Raw genomic sequence first — 24030 nt, 5'->3', positions numbered from 1 at the left:
CCGCCGGAAGTGTCCGCGTTGCCGTGGTGACGGAGCCCGGCCGCCATGGCTGTGCCGAGCTGGCTGGAGAGGCTGCGGGCTGCCAGCAAGACAGCGCTGGTGCAGGACGGTAACCGCGGTGGCGAGACGGGGTAGCCCCCCCTCCTCCTTCCCCACGCCCCCTCGACGTGTTTTGGGGTGACCCTGCAGCGAGCGGGCGGGGGAGGGGACGGAGCGCTCCCGGGGACGGCCCTGCACCCGGGACAGGGCCCCGGCAAAGGACACTGGACCAGTAACGCGGGGACACGGCCCCAGACAGCGGGACGGGGCCGTACAGCCAGGGATAGGTGTATTCCCATTTACCCTCACTGCCTGCCTTGCCTCTAGGGAAGCGGAAGATCCACTACCTGTTCGAGGATGGGAAGGAGATGGCCGAAGAGTACGATGTGAAGACCGGTCAGTTAGTGAGTAAGTGGTGCTCTCAGCTGGCCCACAGCAGGCATGGGTCAGGGTACAGCCGTGGCATGCATGGCAGCAGGTCTGCACTCACAGGACTGGAGTGTTGGGAGGGACCTCATAGTAGGGAATGAATCGCCCCTAAATATTCTAGGAGATAAGCATGCCTGTAGCACAATGTTGTAGAAACATAAGTATGGTTCAGTTTGGGCCAAGGCCTCTCTGACTTCCGTGACGTAGCAGACCTTGCTTTATCCCAGGATCTCTCCCAGACAGCTCATCTGTCACAACAGACTTGGACGGACTAAATGGGATTGCCATCTTGCATAGCCAGGCACAGAGGCTGTAGCACATGCTGCAGTGGAATATGTTTTTTGGTGGCTTCTGCAACTGCAAACAAGCAAGGTGTTGGTTATGGCTCTTGTCCAAAACCATATCAGCTGCAGCATGGCACCTGTTGCAACCCCACCATGGCTTCAGCACCAAGTAACAAAAAAGAGGCATGCTCAGTACAGAATTTCTGACTTCAGGAACAGGTCAGCTAACAGATCCACTCACACCAAAGAGGAAATGACTGGAATTAAGATACATATCTTCATATCATCTCAGTGTGCTGGGCAGCTTTGGCAGTCATGTGCTGAAGTTCTTCTTATAGACCAGAATAATGAAAACCCTTCTTCTCCCTTCCACAGGTAGAAAATGGCGAGAGAAGAACACCCTTGGGGGCTCCGGCAAGTGGCAGGTTGAAGTGGGAGAGCCAACCTCACCGCTCCTGGGAGCACTGGAGTTGGAGCTCATAAAGGAAAGCAGCTCCAACGTATGTAAGGGTCTGCAGGCATAACTGCACCTAAAACTACCTAGTCTTGTGCTTACAGCAGTAGCTGGTAGACTGCAGATCACTCAGCCCCAAGAGACAGCCTTAACCTGCCCAGCACTCTACTATATCACCAAGCTGCAGGGCTGGGTAGAAAGAAGGCACAGTGTAGGTTCTTTTGGGGTCTTCCAAGAGATTTGCAGTTTCCTTAAGTAGAGAAACTGTATTGCTGTGTTGGCCAACTACTATTCTGGCTTCCAAAAGAGTAGGCTGAAAGGAAGGCCAGTGCCAGGACAAGTCAGTGGATGGAAAGCAGAGGCAATGACAGTGAAAGGCCAACACAGGTAGTGCCTAGCAAGCTGCTCCTTAACATAGCACAGCCTGTTTCATCTTCACATCCCTCTGGCTTAGGGGTCAGAGGTTTTAGTCTTTCACCAACTTTTCTACAGACCTGAAACACAAGCACAGCCCTGCACAGCAAATTGGGGCAGAGCCAGGACTGAATTCAGCAGGTCCCTAGGGTAGGCAGAGCTCAGTATTCGTTCGCCTGTGAGGAAGAGGCCTGGTTTCCCTGTAACCCTGTACCGCAAGACTTCCTTGCTGAACACTTTTAGCCTCCTACAAGCAGGTCAGGCAGTGCCCTGGGTAAAGGCAGAGCAGTGCTAGCTCCAGGAAAGTGATGCCTAGGCAGTTTCTTGAGTTACTCCTGAATACTCCAGTGTGAAAGAGCTACTCCCATATGGAGCCTCTCAATGTAGTACAGGAAGAAGGGACAGGGAGGAGAGGAGACAGCTGGAGGGGCCTTGCTAAAGGTACTTGTTTGCTGTAGCCTGTCTTCATGAGGAAGGATACCCTGAGCAGCTTCCAGTGGCGGATCCGTAACCTGCCCTACCCCAAGGAGGTCTACAGCGTCTCTGTGGAGAAAGAGCAGCGCTGCTGTGTCATCCGGACTACCAACAAGAAGTCAGTAAGGACAGCACTGCCAGTGCTGATGGTCCCTCGGGGTGGGCTGGCACAGAGGGCAGGCTAGTGATTGCACAAGGGGGTTGTCCTCTCTTCCCTTCTATCCCTAGCATGTAAGGGCTGAGGGGCCCCACATCGCAGCTGCATGTCTCCTGCTGTCCAATTTCCACTCCCAACTGCCCCAGACATGTTTACAGTAGAGCGCCTCAAACTTTGCACTGGCCTTTGCAAATTTACCTCACGGTTCCAGTAGCATGATGTTTGCTCTCTTCTTTCCCTGTCAAATGTTGCTCCCTTAGAAAAATACAGAGCCTTGCAGACCTTTTGAAGCTAGAGCATCCCATCTTCTCCCTCTGACACGATACTTTGATCTAGTCATTGTATCTCAGAACTCATGGGGACGCAGGATTCAACAGGTACAGCAAAGTCATGGGCACCCGGGCAGACAGATCTCCCTGCGTAAACCTGTACTGTAGTCACAATGCCAATGATATGATGTGGAGGTAGCAAGAAAAAAAGGCAGACTGCATATGGAAAAAAACCACCACAATATTCTGCCAAAAGAAATTTGAGATGGGAGGGAAAAAAAAGGAAAGGCTTTTAAGCATGATCTTATACTGTGTCACTACATGGCATCTCTCATGGGATGAGACACACACTGTGCCCCGAAGCTTTTACAGCCTCAGTGAGATAAGCCAGGATGAGCAGTAGTATTGGGAACAGAGAGCAAGGAGCAAGTATTAGAACAAGGGAGGATTTTGGAAGATAAGTGAAAGCTATTTACAAACTGGGATAATACACCAGTATGGAAAGCTGGGCAGGCTGCTCTCTGTTTGCCTTCCCTCCCCAACATTGCTGCAGAACAGAGAAGGGTCAGATTCATGGGTAAAATCAACCACAGTGTTTCCCAATTTGCCCCCTGCCCTCTTCAAGCCGCTCTTTGTAGCTGGCTGTAGGTGGTGCTGTTGGCAAAGAACTGCTCCACTTTGGCTGCTGAACGCCTTTCAGATGGCAGAACCCGCACGTCTTCAGGCAAGGGTTTACCCCGTCAGAGGCAGTGACAAGGAGATGTTTGAGCTCTGCACATGAGCACACCTGGATGCTCAAAAACAGGAGGAGGCTAGACAGGAGGAAGAGGGCATCTGCCCCATGAAAGCAGCAAGCAATTATAGCTCTAATACAGAAAGATGCTGGCTTGAATCCACACAGAGGGTTTCACAGGAGAAGAGTGGCACTTTAGGAGGGAGACCTATGTAGCAAAGATGAATGAGGTTCCCATCAGCCACACGTGGATACACATGGAGCTAGGACAGGGAGGGAGTACATGAGCCTAAGTCCAACCACATACTATCACAGACCAATCCTAATAGTAGTGTGTATGTGAGAACTTCCTTGCCTGTGTAGGTGCTGTAAGGTTATAACGTACCACTGAGGCTTCACCCATGCCCTACCTGACTTCAAGTTTTTTGTACTACTCCCAGGAAAACACTAGAGTCCCGCACAAGCGGTTGATAACTGCACACTCATAGGCTAGTGTCAGAGAGGGTTGAAGGACCTGCCAGTGGCTCATGGCCTGCATACGAAAGTTAAGGACTTTTGGAATTAAAGCTGAAAGCTGCCTTACTGGGAACAAGAACAACTTTGCTGTCAGTAGGGAACAGGGACAGACTCCAGCACCAGAACACTTAGTACAGGCTCCAGGACATCTTACATCATTTCTCCTGGGTCTCGGCCAGGGCAAAGCACCACTCAGCAACTAATTCCAAGATAGCAACAAAGGCATGGAGTCACAGAGAGAATGCGCATCACTACGGGAAAGAAAGGAAGCCTCGGAGCCTCTCCAGCCGTTGGAAGTCAGCCACGCTGCTTCTGAGCAACAGAGCTGTGCTGACCGCCAGCCAGAGGCACAGCAACGGGATGGGTTGCCAAGTCATTACTGAGTAGCTCAGCTCTAAATTCTCAGCATACCAGTAGCAGTTTTCCCTACAGGCTGACAAAAAGTGGGTTTCCAATAGGAAAATAATGGAGGTGACTTCACATACGCGTTGTGGGTCTCAGGGCAGGACCCAGGCTCAGAGTGCAATACTGCCCTTGGCCATGGGGTGAGAGGCGAGGGCAGAGAATGTGCCTGCCTCAGCAGGGATAACCGCCCATCAGCTGCCTTCCCAGTCCAGCCAGAAGCTCTTCACTGCCACCAGTCACTCCCGTTCCCTCTGGCCACGGCAAGGGCTGCTCAAGTGGGATTTGCCTAAAACCTCTTGCTGTAAAATAAATCCATTAAACTAAACTTTAAAAACAAACCCAGAAAGCAACCTCCCCAAACACCAAACCTGATTCAATTATTGTAGTGAGAGGCAGTGGTAATGTTAGGAGGAGGAGGGGGTGGCCAGGCAGATCTTGTTTCCTTTGATCTTGTCACAGATTTTAGTTTGAGGCCAGCCAAAGCCATTCTTCTCCCCTTCTCCTTAGTCCTGGGGCAGCAGAATGCTGCTGTTTCATTGATGACTCCCAAGGCCCTTTGAAACAGTGGTTTTTTTCTGTGTACTGCTTTTTTTTTTTTGTCTAATCGGTAAGAAGTTAACACTTCCTTAACATGTCTTTGTGTTCATCTAATCTCTGCTGTTTAACCTTTGACATCTCCCTTATTATCCATGTCTGCCACCTTTTCCAAATACCGACAGCAGTGACAACACAGAACGGTTTGAGCCCTGCGGTAACAAGCTGCATACATTCCTCCCACTGCACCAGGAGAGCCATTTGCCCTTTGTAGCTGTTTTCACCGTGACTTGGAAAATAAACTGCAATTTGGGCAGAGGTAGCTAGAGAGGCCAAACCTCACACACAGCCAGCTGAATGGAGAACCACCCCTCATGGCATGACAGCAGCCGCTGCCGGTTCCTGCTCTGCTCTGGGCACCTCAGTACCAAGTAGAGGCTAATTCCTTGGAGGGGATTGCCCACGAGAGTGCTGGAAGAGATTAAGAACCCAACCATGCCTCTACACGGGCATAGGACCACCAACTAATGTATTTGGCACAGGCCCAGAGAGAAGTAGCAGATGCAGGGCAAGCTGTGCCAAGCAAGAAAGGTCTTAGGCAAACACAGACACAGGTCTACAAGGTTCTGGTCCCAAAGACTTAGGAAATCTCTTTAGTACCTAGACAGCTTATAACTCCTCCAGTTCTGAACCATATCCCCTTTCCTTCATACAGAGTAAAGCTTAAGGTTTGGTCGGTGGAGGGACACAGGCTGGATAGGGAGCTGGGCAAAATATCCCTGTCCTCCACTTGGATGTGACATGTGATCAGGATACTGGGATAGAGACCAGGGAAAGAACAACTAGGGGAGCTGGGAATGCAGAGGAGCACCACAGCCATCATGGGGGCTGCATGAAGATGCTGCAGAGCAGAGACTGGGATGACTGTGGGTAGCTACACCTGGAGCTCTGTGCCCAGGGATATGCCTGAGCACCACCATGCCACCAAAGCAGGAAGCTATCTAGGAAGCAGAGCAAGTGGCAAAAAACATGGGTTTAGGAAGGATTGCAACACAAAATGGTGCATCACTCAGGAAAATAAGTCACAGGGCACAAGGGCTTTGACAGCTGTTTTGACAAGAGCTAATGGGAGTTGGTACTTAGAGGGAATGAGGGACCATGAGCAGGGACAAAGACAAGGGACACCTCTTGATAGGGCAGAGTAGTCTGTCCTTAACCTTGTCTGGCACTACTCAAGAGCAAGCTGGAGGGACCAAGCCTGCCCTCATACACCAAAGCCCTTCAGGACTTTGCCAGCTCTGATTTCCAGTTTGGAGGTTTGTTTCCAGTGCTCCTGCTAGCCTGGGGGCACCAGCAGGCACACAACATGGCACAGGGTCCTCCTGCCAACCCTGAGAGGTCTATTGTTCTCATCTACACCTTGTTGAACAGCACTCTGTAGCTCAGCACTGCTAGCAGGGGAATAGGAACCCCACCTTCCTTGTTTCTGTCTCCTCTCTCATTTGTAGGTACTACAAGAAGTTCTCAATTCCTGACCTGGACCGATACCAGCTCCCCTTGGACGCAGCTGCCCTGAGCTTCACCCATGCCAACAACACCCTGATTATCACGGTGAGGTTTTAGCCATGTAGAACAGCACTTTGCCCTTCTCTTTATGTCCACAAAGAAGTTAAAATTCTTACATGTGGGGAAATGAGGCAGAGCAGTGAGATCTGCTGAGGGTCACTGATGAGCCCCCTGCTCTGTCACACAGTCAGTGGGAGTTTCAGATTACACTGGGCATGCTGACACTAGCCAGGACAGCCCAGGCCACAGGAGGGGCCCTTCTTGCTGCTCAAGGTGACTTGCAGGTGGAAGAGTGTCTATTGTGCCCTGTTTTCCATGTATCCCCCTCCCCCAGGCCTAAGCAAGCTTCCACTCTCAGTCACAGCAAGTTTCTCTTGCCTCAGAGTCTAAGTGTTAAAAGTCCAAGGACCTGGTGCGCTTAGAGGTCTCACAGTCTTAAATAAAGAATAAAATAAAATATATATCACCTGCTGCTTTGTGTTGGAGAGAACACATGGAGAGGACACGCTTCCATGCACATGGTGGAAGCGAGAGACTAGCAAAATGGGCACTTGTTGCAAGGAGCAGAGGCAGACAAATGCTTTTGAGCAGTGGTGCTCATCTTCTTAAATATAGAAGTCAGCCACCCAGAGAGCATCCCCTCCGAGGGAAACCTCGCAGCAGAACTGGGGGTGCACGTGCAGAGGAAATAGGCCAAGAGGAGCAGCTTAAGTCCTTCTGAGCTTCTGTTTGCTATGGGCCAAACCCTTGCCAAAAAGCACCTGCATGCACCACTAAACTGCAGCTGGGCGAGGGGGCTCCGAGGGGAGGACAGAGGAACTGCAACTCTTACTTCTCTGTCTGCCTTTTAAAAAATGCATATTGTATTTATATATATATATACACACACACACACACATATAAAAAACACATGTGAGCATACAACCAGCAAGCACACCAAGGATCTGCATGACACAGCCTGCCAGGATATTCCAGAGGGGTTGCTGGGGGACAGGACTCCACATCCAACTGGAAAGTTTTACCTGCACTGTAAAAGACCCTCCAAGATCTTGGCAAGTGTCCCTAGTGTGATGGCACCCCCTCCCCAGATGGGCTTTGGAAGTAGCTGGTAACAGAAGGGCAGCCCTTGGCAGGAGGGTCCCAGCTGCACTGGTAGCACCTGGCCCCAGTTGGTCTGCTTAGAGCAGAGGCTGAACAGGAGTGCTAAGGGCTTTTCTCTCTGTCCTACAGTACCAGAAGCCGAAGGAGATCCTGGCTGCAGAGGAGCAGCTGCAGAAGGAGCTGAAGAAGATAAAGGCAGCAAACAACGGGGATGGTGACTGTAAGACCCAGTAGGCAGTGGCTGCCAAGAGGCTGAGGTGGGGGGCAGGTCTCCAGCACAGGTTCACAGTATTTATTTTGCCTTTTCCAATAAAAATTAGTCCTGTTGTTAATAGAGACACTTGGAGGAATCTTTGCAGGTCCAGGGAGACGGCAGGGCAGTCAGTCTCTTTACTGCCAGGTCTGCTGATTTACAGACATTTATGATCCTTCTACGAGTTGTGGGAAGCTGCAGCATGCAAAGGAAGCACACTGCATCCACAGCCAGCAGCATTTTCCCCATCCTCCATGAGCAGGAGGGACATGAAAGCTGGGTACTTCCCCTTGGGAATTCCCTCTCTCTGCCACCATTGCTGAAGGTGGTAACATTTAGAAAACAAGAACCCCCTCCTTGTACTGCTTACCTGCCTGGGATGTGCTTTGAAGCAACTCCCTTCTGCACTGTTGTGCAAGGTCCTCCGTGCAGTTAGCAGGATGCTCTGGTGACCCCGGTATCTCTGCAGACAGCATCAATGCTTAGACCTGAATGGGCACAGCCTATGAAATAGGGTGAAGAGGAGGACACCCAACTGCTTCCTTACCGCCAGCCATGTGCAACGTGACATGCAGAACGCAGAAGGCTGCGTAGAACACAGGAACCAAACTGCAGCTGCCTTCATTTGGATGGCATGGAGGGGAAAGTGGTGGCAGGGGCTGCTGGCCAGCTCAGGAGTAGCAGTAGCACACCCCTTCCATGAGGGCACAAACACGGCCAGTCACAAATCTCACTGCAGAGACAGCACCCCATGCACAGGGACAGCAATGCTGCTTTAGCAACTCGCCCTCCAAACAGCTACAGTCTCTACCCTGCACCAGCCATCCCTGTGCTTAGATTTCTGCATGTCCTTCCACCCCGGTTCATATTTGAATGGCTCCTACCCAAACAAACCCTACTTTTAAGTAGTGAGCCGGTCGCAGGCTCCCAGCGTAGCTCCCCTGACGAGGACTGCTTTCAAACCACAAAAACTCCCGAGAGCCTGGGTGGCATCCCCAGTTAGAGCCTCACTGCTGGGTGGCTCAGGACCCACCTGCATAGTCCCCACAAGACAATGGAGGCACCATTGACTAGCAGAGCTCATCAGAGCCACTGTGCCAGCCCCACTTGCAGCTTCCCCATTCCACAACATCACCCGAGATGTACATCCTTCTACCCATCAGTGCTGGCACCACCATGGGACTGCAGCTCTGCTCCCAGCTTCAGCCAGGAAGAACCTAAAAGCAGCTACAAGTGTGCAGGACCCACCAACATGGGCTGCAGAAAGGAAATGGCAGGACTGACAGCAGCAACATTGCAGGCAGGCCTGTCATGGGAGGAGTCTCCTGCGCCAGTGATACTTGTTCACCTGCTCAGCTGACATGCTCATTCCTACTCTGGGCCTTGCCCAAGTCCCAGTGCAATAAAGAACCTCTCCTCCCACCCAACAGTTACTTCAGTTCCCTCATGTTGGGGACACTGCCAAAGACATTTAATATCTCCATCCCTCCCTCCCAATTTCATTAAAGGACCTGTAACACACCACAACCTGAGAAAAAACAGACCTCCCCCAGTCCCAAGCTCTGCCAGCTCACTCTCTCTGGCCTTAGATCTTGTGCCTAATCACTTACCTAAAGCTCTCCACACAGGCAGGGCCCGAAGTGCTCCAAGCAATACAGCAGCAGTAGTTAACAACCCCTGATGCAAAGCACCATCTTTTCAGCAACAGCTCAGTGTTACCTATAACCCAGAGGTCCCCCCAGAATCATTATCTTGACCTAGCAGCCTTTGGGATCTACAGCTTTGAGCTGATGGAAGATTGTTCCAGCCATGGTGTCTTTTTACAGCAGCAGATCATTGCTTGGGGCACTTAGACATCAACTCTGCCACTTACACAAGAACATGTAGCACCATGGTAGCTACAAGGGAGATGGCAGCAAGCAGGCATGAGTGGCAGCAGAGAAACAGATACAGATCAGGAACTGTGACAGGGAGCTGTGCTGGAAAGATCCTTGTGAGAATGCGATCCTGCAGCAAAGCCATGATTTTAAATTACTTTACACTATGAGCTGCTGTCTCACGTCCACCGGGAATGGAGGACTCCCCTCAAGAAGGTGAGGAGCTGGTTGGTTCCACTCCCTCCCTGCTCAGGCAGGGGCTCCAAACATCCTCTTCCAATTTTTGTGCATCACAAGGGAAGAGCAGCCTCTTACCTGTTAAGTTCTAACAAAGGACCACGCTGGGTGCTCCACTCTAGATGGGCTCCCAGTTTGTGATACAAAACCGCTCCTTTACCTATCCAGGATAGCCAAACTCACAGCCAAGTAGGGTACACACACCTCCTTCCCCAATGACCAGATCGCAGACATCGCTGCATTCACCCACAGCACATCCATCCACAGACATCCACATTCATCCAGACAGCACAGAGCACGCTGAAAGCTGTAGTTGTTCTGAGAGCCAGCTTGGGTTCAGAAGGCTGACACAAAAAGGAGCCCACTTAGATGTGCCTACAGGATCCCAGTAAATCACATCAAGGCCTTGGTGTTTGCACTAGTCCAGTTTGCTGCTTCATTATGCAGGCAGCAAGCAAGCTGCAGATCCTACTTTTTGAATTCTTGTTTGAACAAGTGACACAAGATCCAAGATCCCAGGAACTGCCTTCAACACAGCAGCATCACAGGATCTAGCCAGGGAGAGATATCTATTAGATATGTAGACAGTGTCTGAAAAATAGGCCCAACCTCCTCCACCCAGCCAGGCCTCTGTGATCAGTGGGTAACATCGCAGCCCCTTTGGAACTTGAAACAAAACATACAGTCTCTTTTGTTTGCCTTCAGAGTTTTATTTAGCAAAATGCAACCATTTCAGCCCTGCCAAGTGCACAGCCCGACCTGATGGCCAGCTTGGGGAGGCATACACTGAAAGCAGGGCTGGCTCTGCCTTTTAGCTCAGTTCTTGCTCTTGACTGCATAGGACAACACAAGCAGCTGTCGAGAGAGCAAGCGCAGGTGAAAGGTGGGCCCCGCTCCAGACACCTTTCCCTTCCACCAAATCAGTCCACCCCACACACAGCTTAGACTTGCTTCACATGGCTCAGAGCTTGGCTGATCTCAACCTGAACAGCACACACAGCTGACAGGGCATCCCGGCTCAACTTGCCCCTCAAATGCTGTATCCGCAGAAAAAAAAATAAAAAAAAATAATAAAAAAAAAGAACACAATTAATATAACAAACCCTGACTTGCACAAAATAAAAAGGGTAAAGGACAATCGGCCTTTATTTCCACTAACAGGCAGGTGAGGTTGAGAAAGTCTGGCCGTTTGTGCACTCTTCATTGTAGCTTTCTGGCAGGCAAAAAAATCCCTTCAGAAGCCTCATGGGCCATTCTCACCTCTCTTGCCCTGCGATTCCCTGAGCCAAGTGTCAACTCTGCGGAGTTGGGGTGACCAGAAGCAGCGGCAGTACCCTTCACGGGGCTGTGAAGTCTAGGACATGTAGGGCTGATGCCAGGGCAGCGTACAGATGGGTGGTACTGAAACGGAGGCAGTACACTGGGCTGCTGGTGGGTGAAGACAGGTGAAAGCTCTGCAAGAAAATAGGAGAATCAACCTTTCAAAGAAGAGGTCAGCCCAGAGACCCCAACTAGTGTCACAGACACAAAGGCCAAGATGCCTGAGCAAAGCAGGCTTTTCCCTGCATATAGGTTAGGCTCTCCATGGTGGGCTCGCCCCAAAGACAGTACAGCAGCCCCTCTCTCTTCTTCCAAAGAGACATTGGCACTGGCCTGCCGGAGAACAACTCAAAAGCTCTGCTGCTGCCCAGCCTCTGGCCAGCCCTCACCTGCAGGCACCGAGTCTGCCGTTTATCCCAAAGCCGCACCACACCGTAGTAAGAAGAGCCGCTGGCAATCATATGGTTCTTATCACTCCTTATGCAGTACAGGGCACTGTCATGGGGCTCTTCCCACTCCTGGATGCACTTCCTGCAAGGGCAACACAAAGTGGAGCAGGGCTGAACCTCCACTCCTCCACCACTGGAACTGAGACTCAGTTTGCCTGAAGGAGCTAATTCAGCTGCAGGCAAGTCCCCAGACACTGCACAAGGAGAGCCCATGAGCCTCATGCAGCCCCCAGATGCCAGCAGGGTAGGCTCACCTGGTGCTGGTCCGTATGTCCCAGTAGCGGATGTAGGTGTCATATCCACAAGAAAGGAGAAGGGAGGGTGTTTCATAGAAGACATCGAGGACTCCAGCTCCACGGTGGAAGTCAGTCCCTAAACAGGTCAACAGCTGACCGCTGCAACAAAACACACAGGGGAAGACTCATTCAGAGCAAAGTACCCTTCCAATTGAGCTGGCCGGAGCAGAGAAGGTACCGCAGAAGTCTCCTAGATCTCATTTCTGTGATTTAGCAGAATGCAAAAGCCTGCACAGTTTTCCTCTCCCTTCCCCAGCTTCTGCTGCTGGTTGGGCCACTAACTGTCACGGAGGATGACCAGCAGGAGTCACAGCTGTAAGAGGAAGAGCCAAGGAACTGGCACAGCTGACCCCCAGCAGAACAGGATCATTTTCCTTGGGAGAAGTGACCAGTACTCTGAATGATGGGCCTCCATTTCCATGGGAGAAAATTCTCTACTTAGTCAAACTCCACATAATCTGCAAGAGCCGCTTACCTAGTCAATCCCATCCCATCCCAGACTCCATCCTTCAAAATACTCCTCACTGGGGTATTTCCCCATATCTTTGACACACAGCTCAGATCCACAGGCAAATGAGACTCTCCTGACCCAGCCTGCCATGGATGTTCTCCTCAACCCCCTCCAGTCACACTGCATACTGCAAACACCATATCTGAGGCTGAACACGACAGGTCAAGAGCAACCACCCCAGGGCTGCTCTGGAGATGACTTTCCAAAGGCTAGCTTTTTTTTTTTTTTTTTTTTTTTTGACCCTCTCCTCCTTTCTAATTCCTTGCTTGCTGTGAAAGACAAAAGCAAGAGCTCCATGAAGCTCTAAGACAGATGCTTTGTGGCTGTATCACTCTGCTGCTTGTTCATGTGCAAGACCAGCAGCTCACCAGGTGGATGGTGCTTGGTGAGGGCCCATCCTGCCAGACTGCAAGAAGGAGTTTGAGCCCCTTCCCTGGGACATATGAAATTGCATCAGGCACACGGCACAGCCCATCCCCAGTATCACTCCACCTGCCCCAGCAGCCAGCAACACCTGGCCATGGCAGACTTTTGGGAACAGAGGGGACAACCTGTCCAGCTGCTTGAAATGGCCACCTATTGCAAACTCTCCTTTTTTTCCTCCTCCTTCTCACACCCTCTAAATCAAAAATGCTGGACACAATAAACCTTGAAGCACCTGCTTTTCAAACCCAGCCGCACGGCCACCCCTCTCCAACAGGCTCTTGGTTCCCAGGACAATGAAGCAGTCCTGAAAGCCGACAGCATGGATCCCACAGTGGGGTCACTCCCAGCATCTCCCCCCATTATTTTGTTACTTTCTGCTCCTTGATCCAGCATCACACAGTTCTGAGGCACATCGCCAAATGCCTTAATTCTGTCTGTAATCTGGGCTAAAGCCCTCATCGGGGGATAAAGACCACACAAAAGGAGAAATAGAGTCCTAGGAGATGTTAAAACAAGTAAACACCTTTGTGTCAGGAGAGAGAAATCGCTGATAAAGCAGATTAGCGCCTCGAGCCCTGGTGTCCCCAGATCAGAAGGCGAGCCCTGGCCGATCTTTGCAGCCAGCACGCTTCTATGATCACAGAGCTGGCGGCATGCTGGGGCCAGCCTGTTTCCCCACAGTCACTCTCCAAAGAGCAGATTATGTAGAATAACAATTTCTTTGTGGCTGTGTAATTCCCTCCGTGACCGTGGCTGTGGGCAGCTACATTGGCCCTTGATGCCAGGACCCTAGCAACCATTTAGAGAGGCCAACCAGCCCTAGCGATGGCCCCCCCGTGCAAACCTCTCGGACAAGCTTTAACATCAAGTGCATGAATTAATCCCCCCCAACACGAATCCAGGGGTGCTGGCTTATTGGACTTTGTGTTTCTCCAGGCGAGGGATCGAGGGGATTCCAGGCTTCAGCCCTTTGCAACCTTCTCACAATACATTAACCCTTGGCAGGTTACTCACAAACCAACCCAGAAGCAACTCTGCACCTGTATGCAGGTCGAAAGGTTGAAACATTCACAGTCTGAAAACTGGGAGCAAGAGCCGTGGGCTTGGCTGGGGCAGATGGGTCCTTAGCTCCACCATGGAGTGAGACATGGATGGGCATCTCTGAGCTCTGGCACTCCCCTGCCCCTCCAAGCACACAGATCCCCTCCATCTGCCGTTCTCCAAGGCCAGCAGGACAGATGGACATGCATACATCCCTTCTCAAGGCTTCCACAAAACCTTCTTTATCCTACAAGTTGTATGTGTGGCCCAGAGTTGTAAGACTACAACACAGGTATGAGGATTCAGCTGCTCTCCCAAAAAAGAACCCTTGGACTACCTGTGAGATGCATAAGGGGCCAGACTGCCCAACCCGTAGAGTCCTCTGCCAGTTGCTCAGGCAGGAGCAGGGAGTTACTCACAGGAGATGAGCTATCTCAGTGAGCCCTAGGCAGTGCCAGCAGCTTGGACCCCTCTCTCCCCACTTCCGCATACTACTGGTTTTTTTTGGTTTCACGGGGTAGCCCCAGACTGGTGCTCTGAGCACATGGCACTTCAGGAGAGGAAACCAGGACAGGCAGCTGCACATGGACCACACAGCCCAGCAGCATATCTAGTGAATATCTCCTACTAGCTAGCTGAAGCCTGTTTGTGTTATTTCCTCTCCACCATTTTCCCTGCTAATACACCTTTAATATGTAAAAGACTAAGTGAGCTCAGGGAGAGAGGAGCACTGTGCTGAGGAAAGGTAGCAGGATGAGAAGCGTATTCAGGGATCTTTTAGTCACTGGGACCATCCCTCTTCCTCTTCTCAGGTGCTTGAAAAGAGTCACAGCAGATCTCCTCACAACCTCCCACCTCTGAACAAGTGCCCATCACATCCAGAGCGAGCCTGGCCACACTAAAGCTTGTCTTCCATCTCTCAGACCAGACCTCAGTCTGCAGTGCTGCAAGATGGCAGCAATTTTTAATGGTAGCCTGCGATGTCTCCAAGCGAAAAATTTCAGCAGCAAAGGGACAGGAGAAACCAGGGAGTCTGGATTCCTGCTTTCAGAACTTCCTGTGCAGCACTGAACACCACCCAGGTGACTCACTCCCAGTGCTTCCACATGCCTTCACACCTCACTGCAGTGGTACCCAAGCATCCCAGCAGAGTCACACCCATTTTCCTCCCTCCACTTCCCTTTCTAGGCTAGGCAACAAAAAAGAAAGAAAAGAAAAGAAAGGGGTGTGTGTGTGTGTGTGTGTGGAAATTAGCTTTTCTCTGTAGGCAGGAAAGGAACACAGATACCTGCAAGATACTGCAGCAAAGCAAACCTTGCTTCGCTGGTTTGTTAATCAGTTCAATTCTCCTGCCCCAAGAATAGGTCAGCCAAAGCAGCTTTCAACTGGGAGGTCCAGCCCCTGCATAGAGCAGCAGTCCTTCAGCAGTTTACAGAAACAATGCATTAGTTGCTACAGTGAAGCACTTAGAACCTGACACCACGGGAAAATCATACTGTGCTGTACACTGGGCACACAAACCAAAAGACCTAAGTATTCTGGCATGGGCACACTTAAATTGATAAAGATGCAGAACACTATTAATAATTTCCCCCATTTTTCAGCAGATTAAGGTGTCTCTGGACCAGCTACCACCATGTCAGGCTAGCTCCATGTCCCTGCAGCATACACAGCCATACTGAGTCCATGCTAGAAAGGGACACTCTGCCACCACAACTCTCCCAGCCTTGGGATCACAAGTTAGTGCCCACAAATTGTCCAGTCTTCATTATCCCAAATACTCCTTGCCCTCAAACCCCAGTCCCCAACAGCTTCCACTTCCTAGGTAGCAAAACCCACAGCTAATCCTTACAGCAAAACCCACAACTAATCCTTAATAACCCATAAAGGATCAAGACAACCCATCAAGGGGCAACAGAAAAGCAGCAGATACATCAGCACATCACCAATTGTTTTTTAACAACTTACATAGGCAGAAGGTGTCTACTCAATAAGGGACAGCAAGAGATATGATAGCTATCTTGAACCTTGTTTCTCACCAGCTTGCAGAGAACACCAGCACCAGCCAAATGCAGCAGGGAACAGCTTTCTCCTTTCCTTTGTGGGCCCTTTTTCACTCTCTGCACCCAAACACTTTCCAAAAACCAGGTAGCTGATCCTCAGTGTCCTGGTTTCAGCTGGGATAGGATTAATTGTCTTCCTAGTAGCTGGTACAGTGCTATGTTTTGAGTTCAGTATGAGAAGAATGTTGATAACACTGAAGTTTTCAGTTGTTGCTAAGTAATGTTTAGTCTAAAGTCAAGGACTTTTCAGCTTCTCATGCCCAGCCAGCGAGAAAGCTGGAGGGGCACAAGAAGTTGGCACAGGACAGAGCCAGGGCAGCTGACACAAAGTGGCCAACGATGTGACATCACATCTAGTATATAAACTGGGGGGACTGGGGGCAGGGGGATCGCCACTCGGGGACTAACCGGGCATTGATCGGCAGGTGGTGAGCAATTGCACTGTGCATCATTTGTATATTCCAATCCTTTTATTATTACTGCTGTCATTTTATTAGTGTTATCATTATTAGTTTCTTCTTTTCTGTTCTATTAAACCGTTCTTAGTCAACCCACAAGTTTTACTTCTTTTCCTGATTTTCTCCCCCATGCCACTGGGTGGGGGGGAGTGAGTGAGCGGCTGCGTGGTGCTTAGTTGCTGGCTGGGGTTAAACCACGACACTCAGCACTTCAGAGGCCAGGGTGCCCTGTCCTTGTTACATGCTATGACAGTTAGTCAGCAAGTGACTGTGAAGCCCAAGCAAGACCAAGCATGGAAGGTCCACACCAACTCCCCACCATGCCCTGGCTCTCCAGCAGTAGCAAACAGAGGCTGTTTCACTCCCAGGCCTTCTTCGGGCAAGCTGGGTAGTTAGCTGTGCAGATGGCGGGAGTTTTGCTATGTTTTCTGTACTGAATAGCTTGGACCAGATAGTGCCAGGGTTCAATCCCAGTGCTGGGTGGCACCAACAGAAACAACTCCACACCAGTGGAGCTCTGTGGAGCAGAATCACAAACGTGACAGAAAGACCAGTCTAGAGCCAGAGCTCTCTGCTTCAGCACCTTAACCACAAACCACCTGGGCCAATGCAGCACCCACAGACACAGAGGTAGGCCTCCAATGTCAAGCAGGAAAATCACAGACAATCCTAGTTTCTCCTACCTTCTCTTAAGCATCTAGACAGACTGAAATCATATTGGCCGTAATCCGGTACCAGCCCACAAGGACCAGAGCCAGAGCAAATCCAGCAGCCCATTTTGTCCTAGCACAGGAAAGCTATGTTAGCACCAGGCTCTGGACTCCTTGATGTTTAAACAAAGTCTCTGTGCCTGGGAAATGTATCAAACTGATGAGTTAAAAAATGAAAGGCATTTTGTTCAGGCACTATGGAGAATCCTTTGACTCATCTTCATCAATTCCCACGTTCTTCAGAAAACAAGACTTTTAAAAACTACTTTTAAAATAAGCTATTTGTTTGGGATTTCCACATTGCACTCTTTTCTTTCCATGCTGGAAATCTAGCCATGAGCATTGCTGTCGTGATACCTCCAGAAGACAAAAGCCTTCTAGCCTGGAACCAAAGGGAACTACCAAGGAATGGAAGAAACAAGCTGGTTTCTTTAAGTTGTTTTTTTTTTCCTTTTTAAAACCAGCTTAAGGCTCTATTCCTCCTCACCACAGCAATATGAAGACAAAATAAGATCAGTCATGGCAGAGCCCAGATGGGTAGTTTCCAGGTAATCCATGGGATGCTGCTGTCACCATGTTAAAGCCATATACAGCCTCCCAAGCTACAGCAATTATATGTGTGACTATAAAAGCTCAGGATTACCCTGAGACCTTGCTGAAAGCTGGAGTCCAAAAGAAGTCTGCACTTCCCTTCCTGTACCCTGCCCATTTGCTGCAGGTCTTGGCCAGCTGTCTCCAAAACACATGAACAACACTTCAAAACCAGGGATGAAACAATAAACATTTTTCTCCCCAGCCTCAATTTCTGTTGATCCTGATTCACTAGAATTGATATTATGCAAATACACAAATTCTAAGAAACTGCTGAATTCAGAACATCTGCTGAAAACAGAGATGTGTGAAATTGAGGACATACTCATTCGCTCTGGAAACCTTATCTGTGAGCCATGATCATCCATCAAAGAGGAGAAGCCATTGCACATAAGCAGGTGACTATTTAGAAACCAAGCAGAGCTCTAAACCAATATTTTAGCCCCAATAACTACTTGCAACAAGCCAGGTGGTAAGCATATACTTTAAAATAAAAAGTGGAAAGAGCACCGTTCAGTTCAAAACACTGGGATATTTGAGCTGAGTATCAAACAGAGAAAGGAAACAAAATCCATTTAAAAACAATTATCCAGAGTGCAGCATTTGCACAACTTCAGTCATCCAATTTGGAGAGCGCACGAAAACCAAAGGGAATAGCTGAGCTGTTGTCTCTTCCAGGTGCTTTGCAACAGCAGTTGAGGCACCCAGGGGACGCAGCAGCTTATGCTAAGAAGGGAAAGGCTTGGTCAAACAACATCTATAATGTACGTAGGGAGAAGCATAGGTCATTGACAAAGTTACTCTTCATAGAGTTATCCTACACCGAGGTCACCTCTGCGTTTAGCCAAGGCTACTAATTCCTGCAGGGAGATGTGGGATTGGCTTGGGGAATTTTGAGGGAGCACCTCTATGTGAAATGGCTCAGACATGCTGTTATAAATGATTTTCAGGAGAAATGCCTCTCAGCTTCCTCAGCGCAGCTGAAGGGACTCAAGGCAGTAGGGGGGGAATGACACCAACGATGGTTTGAGATTGTGTCAGAGGGGAGAGACAGAAGAGGGAGTTTTGCCTTCTTTTCTTCTGCTTTCTCTGAATTGGCCCACACACGCTTTAAATGGTCCAATAAAAAGATACAATTTCTTTACCTTTCCAGCTCTGGGACCCTGTGAGTTTTTGTTGTTCGGGTTCCCGTAAGGTTAAGTTCAGAGGATAAACTGACACGCTGGGCTATGGGAAAAAGCCAGTTTCTTCAAATAAAGCCACAACGGTGCAAAAGAGACCCTGCTGGGGCTTTTATTTGGGAAAACAAACAGAAATGGCACCAAGCCCTTCTGCTTTACGAACCAATTTAACTATAAAACCAATGTTCTCCCTCTCGGGGGTGAGGAGGGGAGAGAGACAGGACACAACAATAGTCCAAAACCTTGAGGGGAAAAAAAAAAGAAGATAGGACAAAAAAGGTTGTCTGTCCCGTTTTCTTTCTTGTCCATGGCTCCTTTTCTTAGCACACGTGTGTTCTTGTAAAAACGATTAGATTGCAATTTGTATAACATGGTGACCCCCAAATTCAGACATTTAACCCCTTTTCTCTGCAAAGAATGTCAAGAATGTCTTCTCTGTCTTTCTTTCCAACGGGAGGAGTAGGGGGGAATTCTCTCAAACTGTGATTTCTTGGGGGAAGAGAAAAAGAGGGAGGCAAGGAAAAGAAGCAGAGAATTCTCAAAGCCTCTCGCCTTTCGCCCCACTTGTGTGGGAACAGGCGGCTGTATTGCTCCCTTTCTGGACAGAGCTCTGCAGGTCTCCTTTAGTGGGGAGACAAAAAAAATGGAGAGTCCAAATCAAAACAAAGCCATCTGTTTAAATGAGCTACTGCTAGCCAGTGGCAGAGGGGGTTCCTCATTCACTCCTTCCCATTCTTCTCTCTAGCCTCTGTTGATTCTCTCTCAACCCAGGGAAAAATAAAGATTGCTTTTGCTTTGGCTCAGAGGGATGAAACTGATTGATGCGCTTGGAGTGTTCAGCCCCCACCCACAATCTCTGATTGTTCAGTGCCTTGTAGAGTTGTCATAAATACGCCTGACCAGGAGTGCAAAGGCCACAGCATGCCCTGGACATGCACACATCCAAAGGGCAGGAGCTGGCCTCATGCTCATCTATAGTGAGACAGGGCCAAGGCTGCCATGGGGAGGAAAGGATTTAGGATAAACACCTGTACATTCTTCCTCTTACAACTGTTTTACATTTAAGATGCACCAGAGCCCTCTTAACAAAAGGAAGGCAGAAGATGCCCAGCTTATGTGAAAGGGTTCAGAAAGACAATGTCAGAAAAACCCCCGAGAAATCAGTAAAGAACCACAAGGCCCCAAAAGGTATTGAGAACACATGCATACCATGGGAAATATATTGCTCAGACAAGACTGAAGCTATCCATTATAGCCAAGGACAAAGCTCTGAACACAACAAAGTCTGCTAAAAGGAAGAGTCATCCAAGAGACCACTACTCAAGAGGTGCTCTGCAGCAACTGGCTTTCTCCAGCACTGGCTCAAGTAGTTGGCCATAGGCCTGGTGTCCTGCCGCCAATAATGTCCAAAATCTCACAGCAAGTGAATCAAATCCTACAGTTCAGAGCTGCAGAACTGGGCTAGGAATTTCCTTCTGGCCTTGTCAAGTGATTTATTCATGTCTGAAGGCAGGAGACCTGTGTATCTAGTCTTGCTGCTCAAGTCACAAGTGGGATTGCCAGTTCCATGAAGCAGAACCTGCTTTTCCCTTTGCTTAGATCTACATCTGAACTGTCCATCCTACCTGCCTTACTGCAGAAGGAATGGTTCCCAATGACCAAATTAGAAATCCAAAGACAGTCATTGTGCCAAACTGATTTAACATGAACAGGCCAAGAAAGGGTTTGCCTGAAGACAAGAATTCTCCTATGACAGACCCTAGTCTGTCACGTCACCAACCCTTTTTCCTTTGAATTTCAAGAAGGCGGCATGGCATTTGTGTTCCTGATTAACCTAAGGACACATAAATGGGAATACCCAGAACTAATGCTTTAAAAAGAGTAACCAAAGCCATCTGTGGGCAGGATGGGGAAACAGCACAGCAAAAGAACCAAGCAGGAGAGCCTCAGGAAAAGAGAATGAACAGGATCTGAGGAAGGGCAACTACCTGTGGATCATCCCACTGCAGTGAGTGGAGGCAGTAGAAGGCACACATTTGCATTCACTTACCCAACGTAAGCACAGCCCAGAAAGTTGTTTAGCTCACTGTTGGACAAGTTTTGGATTGGTTATTCTGATTTAAAACTGTGTTCAGCCAAGACAGAGATGCTGAGAAAGAAACCCAAGCCTAAAAGGAGTAGGGACCCTCTTTCCCACAAAGCCTGGAGAGAGTTTCCTTGCCAAAAAAAGATACTTGGCATGATGAATCTATAGAAAAGCAGGGCAGGAGGGGGGATTCTGCATCTTACAGCATGGTATTATGATTCTTCTGCCCCCTAAATCCTGTGAAACTGTTACCAGTGCCAGGATAATATTTGCTATTACTTATCTCTCCTGTTATCAGAGATATCCACCCACTTTTCTGTGACTGGATAAATCCAGTTTACATGCCTGGGTGAAACAGACTCCCCACACTTCTTGGAGTCAGCTACCTTTCCTTTCGATCTATCGACTCCCATTCTGAATCTGTTTGCTCCCTTTACCCAGCAAACTCCTCTTGTCATTAAATTAGAGGGTCTCAAACTTGTTTAAACCTTGGAGTTCAAAGCTGTGGAGAGAATGATCTTCTATAGAACTTGTTTTAGAACACAATGCTAAGAAGTCTGCTTGTGTATCTTGGGCCAAGCTTCTACGTTAAGAGCTTTTGTTGAAAACATTTAGCAAGCTTTATAACCAAGAACTAGACCTACAGATTCTCATTTCGTTTATCTACTTCCACACATTAAAAAAAAAATCTGAGTATGACAGGATGCAAAGCCAAAAAGGACTGGATTTAAACAGGAAAGCATCAGTAGTGATCAGCTAACAGGGGTGTTCAGTGCTATATACTGCAACTGTCAAATCACACTTGCTGTTTAACAACAGCACAGGTTGCCCAAGTTTTAAAGCTCTTCCTCCTTGTTGACAGTTTCTCACGTTCACTCAACAAAGTGGATGCAGATCAACATATGCCAAAATTTGAAAGACAGCAACTAATTCTTGCCCACACTACTGCACAGACAGATGTAACCTAGCAAGGGTCCCATGGAAGCACACACCAGAGATCAAGCAGCAGCAAGTTAGCAAACTTCAGCCAGCTGCTCGTGATGGTCACGCTCATGCTGGCTCTCAGAGAGAAAGAGCACAATGCAATAGCACTAGAGGCAAATACAGATTACTAACCTGCTGCCTGGCTATCCTGAAAGACTCCTCCCCACCCCTCTGCCGAGGGCACCAGCCACACACCTTAATCTCCCTCTCCACTCCCAAGCCACTCTCATGAATCCTCTACCTCCCACCTCCCCAAAACTTGCAGACATCAAAGGCACCTGCCTTGAACACCTGAAGAGCAGGGGGGCCTGATGGTCAAGAAATGCAACTGTATCTTCCCCTTCCATGCACACTCTATTTTTTTTTTCCCCATCCCTTTGAAAAAGGTGGCAGAGATAAATGGAGAACAAAGAAACAAGAAAAAGCCACAGCTTTGGCCCACACCCTGCCTATTACTTAAGGGGGAAGGAACTCTTCCGAAAGAGGAGGAAAAAAATGTGCTGAGACACAATGGCTCAAAAGGCCAGGCAGCAAACCAGGCCACTTTGTACTGCTAACAAGGGAAACCTAATTACAGGAAGAGGGCAAAGAGGGACAGATAAAAGGGATACAAAATTTCAACATCTGTTGCCATAAAGGGATAAGAAGTGGGGAAACGCAAAGTGTCAGTTTGGTGTCAGTGACGGCGTAAAGCCACTTTCAAAGGGCTCAGGAGAGGGAGAAAAACCGAACAAGAAATTAGAGGGTTCTTAAAAAAAAAAAAACAAAAAAACAACCAAAAACCGCTCTGCCAAAAATGCCTTCAAAAGGGGGAAGGAGATGGACAAAGACTGGATATTTAAAAGGTAGAGGATCTGGAGTGGCTTGCAGGGCACAGCTAACTTTGGCTCAATTTTCACAACAGCTCTTGTGCCCTGCATCTGTCATGTTGTGTCACAGGGAAGGACAATGTAGGACTTGTGCATTCATAGTGTTTACAGCCTGAGGACTATCATGCCAGACAGATCACTGGTCCATTTCAAACACTGGGCTTGGCAGAATAGCTCCTAGAGTTTCTGCAAAGCAACCTCTGGAGCATCCTGCCTCATAAAGAAGCATCCTTGAGGCAGGGGCATTTGTAACCTAAAGACAGGCAGAGATCCCTGATAGGCTGGGGAGCAACAGTTCTCCGCAGGAAAATGACAAATGCTGGCTTTGGAGCTGTTCCCAGTGGTGCATCATGCTCATCTCCCAAGGAGTTTAAACTCCCAAAGGAGATAGGAGGTGGGAAGACGAAAAGAAAGAAAGACAGGATCTGAAGAAAGTTTCCTTTTCTCTTGCTTGCCATTATTTGGTTGTTCTGGTGAGCCATGCACTAGCACTGGCAGATGAGACAGGGAGGTTTGAGCAGAGAAAGACAAAGGGAGCAGAGAGACCTGCAAGAGGGGCAGCTGCCATCATATCCCTTACTGGCACAGAGGGGCAAGGGGACTTGCAAGAGGCCAAGGAGTCAGCAAGGCCTGATACTTGATGCAAGGACACAGTTTAGTACCCAGTGGCCCACACTGCTAATCGTTCTCCTTTCCTGTGCAGATGTCTAATCACCTAAGTTATTCACAGCCCCCCTCTACACACACACCTTGATCGTGAGTGGCAATGAGAGCACAGTAACTTCCCCACATCTAAAAGCAATCAGATGGCACAATGTAGCATCTGTGGGATGAGGTATGTCCTCCAGAGGTGCAGCTAGCCAGCTTCAAAAGCGTAAGAAAAAAAAATCCTCCTTCATTACAGGAGAAAGGGCCAGGTGTAACAGCAGCTGGAATTTCAGCCATCAGAGACAGTGTCTTGGCATCACACGGTCATTCCCCTGCTTTAGACTCCCCTTGACAATTGCTTGTTGCTGCCTGTTGCAGCTTTGATCCAAAGCCGTCATCTCAGCAGAGTCAGAAATGAAAGACAGTTGTGGGGGTGGGATGCAGCAAGAGGTGTTTCCTTTCCCCACTAAAAATTTCCTCGCCGCCAAACCCAACCAAGCCCTTTTCAAAGCCCAGAACATATTTCCAGGTGAAAACATTATCTCCTTCCTCTTCGAAGGACGAGAATAGATGCCCCAGGGTCAGGGAACAGCGAAGGTCATAAATATGAAAACATACCATGACCAACAGCTACAAGCACCAGCCAAGGACTTAT

At 49.1% G+C, this 24030-nt stretch overlaps 2 protein-coding genes across 3 annotated transcripts in view; one reads left to right on the top strand and one right to left on the bottom strand.

Annotated features, from left to right (window-relative positions):
* Nucleotides 1-15: 15 nt before the first annotated feature.
* Nucleotides 16-7713, top strand: DPCD (deleted in primary ciliary dyskinesia homolog (mouse)). Its single transcript, XM_075026233.1, has 6 exons — nucleotides 16-109; nucleotides 367-447; nucleotides 1128-1252; nucleotides 2079-2212; nucleotides 6217-6319; nucleotides 7505-7713. The coding sequence occupies exons 1-6, from the start codon at nucleotides 46-48 to the stop codon at nucleotides 7607-7609; spliced, it is 612 nt and encodes a 203-aa protein (XP_074882334.1). The 5' UTR covers nucleotides 16-45; the 3' UTR covers nucleotides 7610-7713.
* A 2718-nt stretch (nucleotides 7714-10431) lies between these two features.
* Nucleotides 10432-24030, bottom strand: part of FBXW4 (F-box and WD repeat domain containing 4) — a 62613-nt gene continuing 49014 nt past the window's right edge. For both annotated transcript variants that reach the window (XM_075026231.1, XM_075026230.1), the window contains 3 exons: nucleotides 11766-11906; nucleotides 11452-11593; nucleotides 10432-11196 (listed from right to left, as the gene is read on the bottom strand). In XM_075026231.1, coding sequence (XP_074882332.1) covers nucleotides 11080-11196; nucleotides 11452-11593; nucleotides 11766-11906 — 400 coding nt within the window. In that variant the 3' untranslated portion in view covers nucleotides 10432-11079. The remainder of the gene's footprint in view (nucleotides 11197-11451; nucleotides 11594-11765; nucleotides 11907-24030) is intronic.

Source organism: Buteo buteo, chromosome 4 (genome assembly GCF_964188355.1).
Source record: "Buteo buteo chromosome 4, bButBut1.hap1.1, whole genome shotgun sequence".
In the NCBI taxonomy this organism is placed as follows: domain Eukaryota; kingdom Metazoa; phylum Chordata; class Aves; order Accipitriformes; family Accipitridae; genus Buteo; species Buteo buteo.
The sequence above is the reverse complement of the archived record's forward strand: the minus strand, read 5'-3'. Positions and strand labels throughout refer to the sequence as shown.

Excerpts from the sequence above, each read along its gene's own strand:
- DPCD (XM_075026233.1), top strand. The coding sequence starts at position 46 with ATGGCTGTGCCGAGCTGGCTGGAGAGGCTGCGGGCTGCCAGCAAGACA. Across the intron at positions 2,213-6,216 it reads ATCCGGACTACCAACAAGAA|GTACTACAAGAAGTTCTCAA; the intron begins GTCAGTAAGGAC and ends TCTCATTTGTAG. Across the intron at positions 6,320-7,504 it reads ACAACACCCTGATTATCACG|TACCAGAAGCCGAAGGAGAT; the intron begins GTGAGGTTTTAG and ends TCTGTCCTACAG.